The sequence below is a fragment of the Thamnophis elegans genome, chromosome 8, assembly GCF_009769535.1.
Source record: "Thamnophis elegans isolate rThaEle1 chromosome 8, rThaEle1.pri, whole genome shotgun sequence".
NCBI lineage: Eukaryota > Metazoa > Chordata > Lepidosauria > Squamata > Colubridae > Thamnophis > Thamnophis elegans.
This window is the reverse complement of record NC_045548.1, coordinates 65283856-65296229: the sequence shown is the minus strand read 5'-3', so window position 1 is coordinate 65296229 and position 12374 is coordinate 65283856. Positions and strand designations below refer to the sequence as shown.

Below are 12374 nucleotides of genomic sequence, written 5' to 3'. Positions count from 1 at the left end.
TCTGGTAGCCTGAGTCTACCAATCCATTATTATTAAAACAAAGAAGCAGCAGGTTGTACTGCCAAGTAGACCATCCTCTTTGTTAACACAACGGGCTCAGAGGTGGGTTGCTACTGGTTCACACTGGTTCAAGTGAACCGGTAGTGGAAATTGGGACTGGGTCACCGAACCGGTAGGGACAACAGGCTGGCCACACCCCCCAACCGGTTCCCTGGTCCCCGCTGCTGTTGCCAGCTTGTTTTTTGTTATTTTTTTTCACGTTCTGCCCATGCACAGAACAATTTGCAGGCAAAGCGCACACAAAGCGAAGTGGCAGCAACCCACCCCTGAACTGGCTATAAAATTCTCAGCCTGAACTATCCCTCTGTCAGCAGTTCCAAAGGAGAAATTAAATTCTGCCAAAACGCCTTCCTTTTCTTTAACTTTGAAAACAATTTTGCTGACAGATTTTGAACAGGAGAACTTCAGTGCCATGTTGTTTTATCTTTATTTATTGCAAACTTAACTTTCCAGCGGGTTCCGTGAAAACATACCAACTTGGCATTGGTTATTTGGGAAATGCTACCACTGTTGAAGTCGCTATTTTTCTTCTTTGCAATTAATCTCTTTTACTCTGATTGTCAGATCTTTCAGGCTTAACTATATGTATATAAATTATGCATAGAGTGCCACTTTAGATCCTCTTCCTGTTGCATCCCACTTTGCTTTAGTCTCCCCATTTTAACTTTCAGCCTCTTTCTGGTTTCCAATTTCCCATGTCCCTCCGAATCTCAACCCCTTTTCTTTCTCATGCCGCCAAACAAAGAAGCTCTTTGAACTTCTTTCCCATAGAAACCCAAATCTTCCCTCTTCTTACTTTTTTTGGGGGGTGGTCTTAATGGGTGCTGAAAGGTTTCCTCATCAGAACCAACTCTGTGACATCAAATCCCATGGATACCAGATGAGAGGCTTAATACATTAAGTGAAGGGGAAAAAATAACCAAACAATGCAATTCCCAGACGGTCTATATTTGCATTTTAATTGGCTTGAGCTGCTGAATACATACACTTACATGTGGGGTGTGGGGTGTGCCTTTGTGTGCAGGTATGTAAACGATTCACTTCAGAGTAGATTTCGAACATAGAATAACAAGGTTGGAAGCCGTGGTGAAATTCAGCAAGTTATGACAGGTTCTGGAGAACCGGTAGCGGAAATTTTGAGTAGTTTGGAGAACCGGCAAATACCATCTCTGGTTGTCTCCAGAGTGTGGTGGGAATGGAGATTTTGCAATAGCCTTCTCCTGCCACACCCACCAAGCCACACCCACAGAACTGGTAGTAAAAAAATGAATTTCACTACTGGTTGGAAGGTACCTTATAGGTCATCTAGTTCAACTCCCTGCCCAAGCAGGATACCTTACACCATTTCTGACATATGGCAGTCCAGTCTCTTCGTGAAAGCTTCCAGGGATGAAGCTCCCACAACTTTTGAAGGTGAGCTGTTCCATTGGTTGATTGTGCTCAGTGTCAGGAAATTCCTCCTTATTTCCAGGTTGAATCTCTCCTTTTTCAATTTCCATCCATTATTCCATTTATGTGATAGTAGCAGGGGTGGGTTCCTGCCAAGTTCAAGTTGAGCACAATACTTACCCAGGCACAATTTTCACATTTGAGACCAAAGTTCTATTTTCACAGAAGAGACAGCCTCATGTAGAAGCTCTTCTTAACAGGACTACCCTGATAATACATTTGGACATTTCCAAAAATAACAGACAACATTAAGCTGTCTTTGGCGGCCTTTGGATAAGCTCCAGCTTTATGTATGTCTTAATAGCCCACTTACCTCTTTCTCCCGGGGTTCCAGGTTGGCCAGGATTGCCAGGGAAACCTGGGCTTCCTGAAGCTCCTTGCTCTCCCTGTGGCCCAGGTAAGCCTTGCCGTCCTGGTTCACCAGGGGGGCCTGGGACAGTTCGTGTAGAGATCGAGTTGCTTGGAATCTGATTTAAGATGGAGTTGTATCTAGCCAGATGAGCTGCCAAGCAGAGAAATGCAGAGAACATCAGCTTCAACCGAGGACTCTATCTTGATTGAGTTCTATGTTAATAAGAAGGATAAGGGGGCATCGGTTTGAGAGTTATGAGTTGGGTCTGGCCAGGGGTGGGCTGCTACGGGTTAGCCCAGGTTCGGGAGAACTCATAGTTAACGTTATGACTGGTTTGGAAAACCTCCAAATCCCACCCCTGGCTGTCCCTGCCCACCCCTCCCCTCCCACCCCACCACTCCCAGGAGTCTCCATGCAGCCCATTTTGGATGCAAGGTAAGTTCAGGGCCCACACGGAGGCTCAGGTTGGGGGGGGGGAGGAAACAGGCCTCCCAGAATTCCAAAAGGGCGGACACGGGTCTGTTTCCGGCCTCTAGAGGGCTTCCGGAGCCCTGGGGAGGCAGTTTTCGCCCTCCCAGACGCTCAAGGAAAGCCTCCGGAGCCAGGGGAAGGGGAAAATGTCCATCCCAGTGTGGTGCAGGAGGCCAACTAGGCCATGCCCGCCATGGCCACGCCCACCCAGCAACCAAGCAGAGAACCTGTTGCTGATATTTTTGAAGCCCACCCTTGGATCTGGCCCAATAAATTCCACAGAAATGTATATTTAAAAAATACACAAATACATCTAGCAGCTAAAACCTACAACTTATTAGAACAATGATAGTACAGTGGTTTTTGTACTCACTCTGAATAAGCTGTTCACACACCTGACGAGCTACTGCCCGTACCATTGAATGGGTCTGAAGATCTCCCTGTACATTAAGGATATAGTGAGACAACAGCTCCTATAAGCTGCATAAAACACAGATGTTCCTCCCGTAACAATCCATCTTCACTAACTTGACCTCTTCCAAATGTGTTGAGAATACAATTCTTTGAACTTTCAATCCCCATGTGGCTTCCTAGGAATCCCAACTCATCTGGAGGATACTGAACTGTGAAAAGGTTGGGCTATCTTGGCTTCACAACCTCTGGTGTCTGCTCACAAGACCCACGGGACCTACTCCTACATAAACACACATAGGACTGTCGCCTACAGATCCTGAAAAAAGAACAACCCACCTCCCAAAGTAGTACTTTATTCTAAAAATAAAGAAGCTGTCCACAAAATCTGTGATTAAGGCACTTACACGTTCGCCTTTCTCGCCTTTTACTCCAGGAAGTCCCTGGGATGGAGGGAAGCACAAAATGTAATGTAAATAAGTTTCACAGTCCTTTGTAATTCACTGGCTTTTATAATTGCGGCAACGTGTAAGTCATGGGTTTTCAACCTCACTGCAACATTAGTTATTTAAGAAAGATGGTTTTCCCAGTTGCAATGTGTGGCTGTGAAGGTTGGAGAATAAGAAAGGCTGAGCACCAAAGAATGGAGGGCTTCGAACTATGGTGCTGGAGAAGACTCCTGCGAGTCTCTTTAGAAGGCCAGATCCTAAAGATGGAACTTAAATACTTTGGCCACCTAATGAGAAGGAAGGATTCCCTGGAGAAGAGCCTAATGCTGGGAAAGATTGAGGGCAAAAGAAGAAGGGGATGAGAGAGAATGAGGTGGCTGGATGGAGTCACCGAAGCAGTCAGCGTGAGCTTAAATGGACTCCAGAGGATGGTAGAGGACAGGAAGACCTGGAGGAATGTTGTCCATGGGGTTGCAATGGGTCAGACACAATTTCACAACTAACAACAAAGAAAGAAAGATGGGATTGTACTTCCCAATACACTTCAAAGATGACTGCAAAGTTTAGCAATATTAGTTATGGTATGGTATCTTTGTGATGAGATGTAATATATAGACCCCATTTAAAACAATAAAAACTAACAAAAAGAATCAAATATAGTAAACTATAACAAAATCACCTCCCATCTCCCTGCCCCGGCGACAGCAGATCACACTAGTGATTTAATGGGCTCCATCATGCTCTGGGTTCCCCAGGCCCACTGGCAGAACTGGGTCTTCAGAGCCTTCCAGAAGAGTATTAGAGTGGGTGCCATTCTAATCGCTGGGGGAATGATGTTACAGAGAGAGGGAGCCACCATGGAGAAGGCCCTTCTTCTGGGTCCCACCAATATATGCTTGTGAAGAGCTTTTGGCCATCTAGATATTGGCTGATATTTGGGTTAGGATGAAGATATCTGTGTATATAATAAGTATAAGAGCCGTGGTAGCGTAGTGGTTAGAATGTAGTATTGCATAATTCTGCCAACTGCCAGCAGTTCGATTCTCATTGGTTCAGGTTTGACTCGGCCTTCCATATTTCTGAGGTTGGTAAAATGAGGACCCAGATTGTTGGGAGCAATAGGCTGACTCTGTAAACCTCTTAGAGAGGGCTGTAAAGCACTGTAAAGCGGTTTATGCATCTAAGTGCTATTGCTATAATAGCTTCAAAGAACTGTCATATTCGAGGCAGATGTTCATAGCAGATCCCACACTCAGCAGTAACATCTTTCAAACTCTGCTCTATCGGGGAATATGTAAAAAGACTTCTTGGAAGACAGCCATTGTTTTCATTCTAAGTCAAAGAAAAACATTCAAATAGAGTTGTTTTAAATGTCTACAGAGGCAAAGTAAACGTTACTTTGGTAGTGCAGTTACAAAACATTCAGTGTTCCAGAATCATTTCCGTCTAGGCACATGGACCAAGATAGATAGAGATAGATCAAGGCAGGGGCAGGCTGCTGGGGGTTCGCAGGGGTTCAGGAGAACCCCTATTTAAGATTCTGTGCAGAATCCCTATATTCTCTGGGTTAGGTGATCAAAATTTGGGCACTTGACAACTGGCATGTATTTATGACAGTTCTAGCACCCTGGGGTCACATAATCATCATTTGTGATCTTCCTAGAGGGCTTCTGACAACAAAGTCAAGGAGGAAAACTGGCAACCATGGAAAAATAGGTCATAAAATCAGCCACAACTCACTTAACAGCCACATTGCTTGTTGATGAGAGAGAGGGGGGGGGGGAGAGGGAGAGGGAGAATGAATGATGGACTTTTACTTACTGGTGGTCCAGCATCTCCTTGTGGGCCACTACTACCCATTATTCCTGGGGCACCTGGGGCACCAGGTATTCCCTGCATAGAGAAAACAATAAAGTAATAGAAGTTCAGACATGCACATTCCCTGTTTATATATAATTGTGCTTCGAAACTTTGCTGACATTCTCCAACACCTTGGCCCAAGAATCAGAAAGATAGCAGATGACTCATGATGAGGTTAACTAGGCACTTCCACCACTGGTAAATCAAATGCAAATCATTCCTGCAGAAGCACAGATATAGTCTCATCTACCAACCAAGTTATTGCTCAGCACGTTTTTTCACAAAAGCAGCAAAATAATGGTTGATCCACAGACTTATTTAACAGATTAACAAAGTTGGAAGGGACCATGTAGGTCATCTAGTCTAACAACTGAGTTTTACAACTTTACAACTGGTTTCCTGTCACCAGAAAACTGAAGGTCCCAGCATCTCTGAAGGGATGTTTATGATGGCCATGTGAGATAACTTACTTTAATGTCTAACTAGAGATAGCCATGGGAACGTGTGTTTTATTGACTCTCAGGGCAGAAGAGTTGAGGAAACATCTTCACACTTGTGTATTGATCAGAATCTGCATTCGGACAAAGGGGAGGGGTCATTATCAGTTTAATCCCACTTGCATTGCCTAAAGGGTTTCAGATGCTGCTTTGCCTCTAATGGTTTCTATCTTGCTTGATTAACCTTTTGAAATAATCCAGTCTTTACTTTCTTAAGTTAGGAGAGGAGCCATTACAACGGTTATTAAACCGGCAGCATCCCACCACTGGTGCAGATGATCAGTTGTCTGCAAAGAATATAAATCCTTCCATTCCCTACTATCCTGTCAAAGCTGAAGAAGCTTCTTGGATGAGAAGCGAAACGTCTTCAAAAGAAAAAAAGAAGAAAGTCCAGTTGCCTCCTGAAAAAGCACCTTTGGGACAACCATGACCTGGATGACTGAGAATCTCTACAGACTATTTGCTACTCCAGGTTTTTGGCCTTGAGGTTTCTTTCCCAAGTTGGATCGATGGTCTTGAAATGAAAGTTCCATGGGAAAAAAACAGAAATGAAACCCAAAGTCATGGCCTCACTGATCATTAGGTGGATCACTGAACTCCAAAACTGGGACTGAACCTTGGAATAACTCCCTAATCTTTGGAATTGACTCGTGGTTTTAGCTGTTGCATGTTATGATTGAAATCAATTCAGAGATTTGTGACCTTTTAAAGACCTAAAGATTCCAAACCATCCATCATTTCTGTTTTGTATAACAGACCTCAAGTCTCATTTGAGATCCAGAAGCATTTTTTGGAAATAAAAAAAAGATGCCAAAGGCATACACTTTATTTCACACATAAAATTCTATATTTTTAATCAGATAGTTTTTGTAAAAGTATCATTATTTAAGAGGCACATTGTTTGTGGCCACATGAGCATTTTCAGTCATTGTGTTGTGAAATCCAGAGTTAATGAATTAACTGTTATTTAGCAATGAAAGCAAGTTAACAAATATTCCTCACTCCCCTTTTGTGATTCAAAGTTTTAAACCATTTTTAAAGAAGAATAGAATAATATGATTGTGTTTACCATTGGTCCCGAAGGACCTTGAGGTCCAGTTGGTCCATCTTTGCCTATCAGGCCCTAAAAGACATAAAAATACTTGGATTAGTACTTTGCTCATTATTAGGGTTTTAAAGAATTAACCATCTCTCTCTCTCTCTCTCTCTCTCTCTCTCTCTCTCTCTCTCTCTCTCTCATATCTATCTATCTATCTATCTATCTATCTATCTATATCTATATCTATCTCTATCTCTATCTCTATCTCTATCTCTATCATCTCTATCTCTATCTCTATCTCTATCTCTATCTCTATCTCTATCTCTATCTCTATCTCTATCTCTATCTCTATCTCTCTCTCTCTCTCTCTCTCTCTCTCTCTCTCTCTATATATATATATATATATATATATATATATATATATATATATATATATATATATATATATATATATATATATATATATGTGATTTTTATAACCCCCGGTATGCCCAAATATGGGAGGAAGATTACTACTTCCATTCTCTGTCCTTTGGCTCATCACAAGAGACCATCCAGGCAGAAACCCATATTTTTACTGTTGCCTTTTTGTTACATTTTGTTGTATTTGTGCTGATAAATAAATAAAGGGAGACTAGTATAGATCTATTTCAAGCTATTTAGCTCTCATCAGCTAGCCATACCCTTACTGGGATTTGAACCTGGGCTATATTACATACTAGACAGACATCTTAGCCATTAGGCCACAGGCTCTTATCCGTTATCAGTGAAGCCAGGGTGAAAGGTATCTATTAGATTTTTACAACCCCCGGTATGCCCAAATATGGGAGGAAGATCACTACTTCCATTCTCTGTCCTTCGGCTCGTCACAAGAGACCATCCAGGCAGAAACCCAATATTTTTATTGTTGCCTTTTTGTTACATTTGTTGTATTTGTGCTTTATTTATTTATCAGCACAAATACAACATACATACATACATACATACATACATACATACATACATACATACATGTTGTATTAATTCTTATATACATATAGTACAGGGGTGTCAAACTTGATTTCATTGAGGGACACATCAGGGTTGTGTTTGACCTTAACGGGCCAGAGTGGGCATGGCCAGGGTGGGCATGGCCAGCTCAATATCACTCGTGTCGCGGTGCCTGTGGTGGCCCAAGTGCTCTGCCAGGGAAAATGGGCTCCTGAGCTCTGTCTTTAGCTGACATGGCCTTCTGCAACACTCTCCCAGTGAAAACGGAGTTCGGGAGGGCAGCCCTCCCGAGATCCATTTTCGCTGGCAGAGGCACCGTGGGCCGGTCCTTTGCTGATTTGGGGGTGGGGGATGGGGGGGCACAGGCCATATCTAAGCACCCACAGACTGGATCTTGCCTGTGAGCCTTGAGTTTGACACCCCTGATATAGTACTATATAAAGCTAAATAATTAAACTTATTGTCATCTGTTTCCTTTTGCTTAAAATCAACAAAAAATAAGTAATGGTGGTGAATTCCAATAAATGATTTGGACTAATAAAATGGATGGTTGTTGTAGAATTTTTGTAAGCCTTTTAAGCTTAGTTCCTATGGCTAAAGTGTATTACTCACATTTATATGGCTTTTTGTAGGAGGAGGAGTGCCAAAAACTGGGGCGGAGCTTAATTGGAACTTGTGTGGTCCTGATCTTTTGCACCTGACACTTTCTAGGCAAGATTTCTGTAGTATTTGCAAGAAAATTCACATCTATGCTTTGAACCAAATGTTCTACTTTTGGAGTTACTCATAGATGTTCTTGACTGAATAAAGCTAGTGTGGAATTGCTGCAGTGAAGTCGTTCTTGAATTGCTTCTGCTATGCCCAACAAACACACACACTCCATTTCCACCTTTGCATAGGTTATGTAGCCCTGCTTCTCAGGGTTTGCTGTGTGAGCATGTGTGCAAAAAAAAAAAAAAAAGGAGATTAATTGGAAAGCGGTTTAGGGAATGAATCCATATTGCCACATGCTGATAAATAACAGATGTGGAATTCTCTTTGTTTATTGTTCCAAGTTCAAAACTTAATCCCAGAAAAGTTACAGTAGGGCAGTTTGTAATAGCATTAGGTACATGACAGGGAAGACAATGGTGAAGACAACTTTTAGCAACACCTTTGCTAAAAGTGTTCAAGTGGAGGCCAGATACTGATTAATTTGGATTCCTATTCTGAACAAGAGGATGGGCTTCATGCTTAAGTGGTCCAGTTCATCTCTAATTTACACAGCATGCAATAGAATAGAATAGAATAGAATAGAATAGAATAGAATAGAATAGAAGAGGGAATGGGATTAGAGTAGAACAGAGCAGAGCAGAATAGGGAATGGGAATGGGAATTAGAGTAGTGTAGCTTAGTGTAGCGGAGCGGAGCGTAGCATAGCATAGCATAGAATAGAACAGAACAGAACAGAATAGGGAACGGAAGTAGAGCAGAGCAGAACAGAATTGGGAATGGGAATGAGAATGGGAATAGAAGTAGAGTAGAGTAGAACAGAATTGGGAATGGGAATGGAATGGGAGTAGAGTAGAATAGGGTAGAATAGAATAGAATAGAATAGAATAGAATAGAATAAGAATAGAATAGAATAGTAATATGGAATATAGAATGGAAATAGAGCAGAGCAGAACAGAATTGGGAATGGGAATGGGAATGGAATGGGAGTAGAGTAGAGTAGAATAGAATAGAATAGAATAGAATAGAATAGAATAGAATGGAATATGGAAGTAGAGCAGAGCAGAACAGAATTGGGAATGGGAATGGAATGGGAGTAGAGTAAAATAGAATAGAATAGAATAGAATATGGAATATGGAATATGGAATATGGAATGTGGAATGTGGAATATGGAATGGAAGTAGAGCAGAACAGAATTGGGAATGGGAATGGAATGAGAGTAGAGTAAAATAGAATAGAATAGAATATGGAATATGGAATATGGAATATGGAATATGGAATATGGAATATGGAATATGGAATATGGAATATGGAATATGGAATATGGAATATGGAATATGGAATATGGAAGTAGAGCAGAGCAGAACAGAATTGGGAATGGGAATGGGAATGGGAATGGAATGGGAGTATAGTAGAACAGAACAGAACATCAGAGTTGGAAGGGATCTTGGAGGTCTTCTAATCCAACCCCCTGCTCAAATTGACTGGAGAACTGCTACTTTTAAGACTATGAAGTTGCTTGTTCCATATACTACACATTGTGATGTTGTGTCTCTCATGGCATTCCTTTTGCACCAAAACACGCATGTGCATGCACATGTGCACGGGTGCATCGCGTGCACGCACACATGCACACGCACCAAATTTAAAATATGTTTCTGGAGATTCTCATTCATTCAATCATGGCTGTCCCAAATATAATTTTTCAAAAGGCAATTTGACTTTCTTGTGGGTTTTTTTTTCTCTCCTTGAAAATGTTTTGCTTCTCGTCCAAGAAGCTTCTTCAGTTCTGCAGCTTTGAAAGCTGCTTGGATGAGAAGCTAAAATTTTCAAGGAGGAAAAAAAAAACCCCAAGAAAGTCCAGTTGCCTTTTGAAAACGCACCTTGGCACAAATTTAAAATACACATGTTGCCTGTAATGGCGGGGAGCAAGTGTGATCAATCAATTGAAACGGTGGGCGTGGCCAGGCAGTTGAAACCCTGCCCATTCTTTTATCAGATGCCACAATACACACAGATTTAAAAGGGGCAGCATGCCATTCATTACAGAACTGCAAGACCAGCTTTAGAACTAAAAGGGACTTTAGCAACGTGAGAGTGCTGTTACCATTCCTGAGGGCAAATACCAGGGGTGGGATTCAGCCGGTTCGGATTGGTTCAGGCGAACCGGTAGTTCCGGTGATCAGTTGGCCACGCCCATCATCCCTTCGCTAGTCTGTCCTATATTTCCTTTGTTTGAAGCCCAGCTGATAGGACCGGCAGAGTAGATTGCTATGCCTCAGCTGTTTTACTCATCAGGGCTTCAGTAGAAGGTAAGTCTTAGAGCTGTTTTCAAACACACTGCGCCCCTGCGGAGCGTGCAAAGCACGCACTCAGCAAACTGGTTGTTACACCGGTTGAATCCCACCACTGGCAAATACATTATGCGCATACTATAAGCAGGAGAATGTTATCTGATAGGATGGCCAACAAAGCTACCTTAATTCTTCAAGTGCCTTTGAAGTTAAGGGCTTAAGGATTCTAAGTTTTACAGTGTAGCTTTAGATTTATAAATTTGGAAGAAAGTCATGAGATGAAACATACGAGCTGATACTTTATGATGCATAGCCATTGTAATGTCTTATTTATTATAAAGACTGAGCTGAGAATATATTTATGGCAAAGAATTATTTTTCTTCCTTACCCCTACAATTCCTGAGACAGAGTTAGATAGTTCGCTTAAAATCATAGCTGGCAGGCCAGTTTTTTTCTTTAAAATAAACAAACTCTTATAAAATAGTTTCCTGTCATCTGAACAAACTTAACATCTGTGTAACATGCTTAGGGAAAGAATCATTTGGGATGAGGAGGGTTTTAATCCTGTTATTAGACGTGCTTGCAGAAATGGGAAAGCAGATCAGTTTGATGGGCAAAGGAGAGGGAGAGGGAGAGGGGAAGGAAGCAAGGAAGGAAGGAAGGAAGGAAGGAAAAGGAAAGGAAAGAAGGGGAGAAGAGAGGCGAGGAAAAGAAATGAAGGGAGGAGAGAAAGAGAAGGAGAGGAGAGGAAAGGAAGGGAAAGGAGGGGAGACGGAGGAGGAGAGGAGAGAAAATGAAAGGAAGTGAAGGGAGAGGAGAGGAAAGGAAAGGAAAGGAAAGGAGGGAGGAAAGGAAAGAAGGAAGGAAGGAAGAGAAAGAAAGAAAGAAAAAGAAAGAAAAAGAAAAAAAGAAGGAAAGAAAGATAGAAAGAAAGAAAGAAAGAAAGAAAGAAAGAAAGAAAGAAAGAAAGAAAGAAAAAAGAAAGATTACAATTAGAACATGGAAAGTTAGTATAACACAACTCTATTTTTTATTGTTTATCATTCTTGGCTTTACACACAATGACTCAATGACAGACTAAAGCCAAGGAGATGGAAAATAGCAGGCCGTTAATTGTCACAGACAGTAGGCAAATAAACAATCCCAGTTATGAATAGCTTTATTCCCCCACTCCTCCTGTACATGAAAAGACGTGATAGGCACAAAGATGCTTGAGAAAAGCCATGCAAGGCAGGAGAAAGGCATATTTGCTTCATTGTTTTGAAGAAAGGGACTTTCTGCTTGGGAAGCATTTTTTCAATCGGTTTTACACTGCCCTGTGCTTCTACAGGATAGATATTCCCATTGCTACCTTTATTATTCAAATAATGCTATCATTCTTGCAAACTGACATATTCTACCCAGGTATGGGAGGCTGTGGCCCTCCAGATGTTGCTGTAACTCCAATCCTACCATTCCTCACCATAGCTAGGAACATCTGGAAAGCTACAGGTTCTCCACTCCTATGTTTTATCCCTCACCCAAGGGATATGGAACCAGGATATGGAACCTAAAAAGATGTTTCTTTTTAAGTTCAAGTTAAAATATTTTAAAGTTCTAACAAGTTAAAAATATTTCCTTCCTCTATCTTTTATCTCTATGCGTGAAGCAGACTTGTACGGCAATGGGATGCGCGAAGAAGATGGCGGCGACGTCAGCTGCTTTTTCACCAACCAGAGGACTTTTCAGCGGCCTGCGGCTAGCTACCTGCCTCTTTGAGAGTCGGTATGCAAAGAGGCAGCGCAAGCAA

At 41.8% G+C, this 12374-nt stretch overlaps 1 protein-coding gene across 1 annotated transcript in view; it reads right to left on the bottom strand.

Annotated features, from left to right (window-relative positions):
- COL14A1 (collagen type XIV alpha 1 chain) overlaps positions 1–12374 on the bottom strand; it is a 133805-nt gene that overhangs the window by 18808 nt on the left and 102623 nt on the right. The window contains exons 40-44 of the mRNA XM_032223462.1: positions 6619–6672; positions 5014–5085; positions 3151–3186; positions 2706–2772; positions 1823–2011 (exon numbers count right to left, since the gene is read on the bottom strand). Of these exons, the coding sequence (XP_032079353.1) occupies positions 1823–2011; positions 2706–2772; positions 3151–3186; positions 5014–5085; positions 6619–6672 (418 nt within the window). The remainder of the gene's footprint in view (positions 1–1822; positions 2012–2705; positions 2773–3150; positions 3187–5013; positions 5086–6618; positions 6673–12374) is intronic.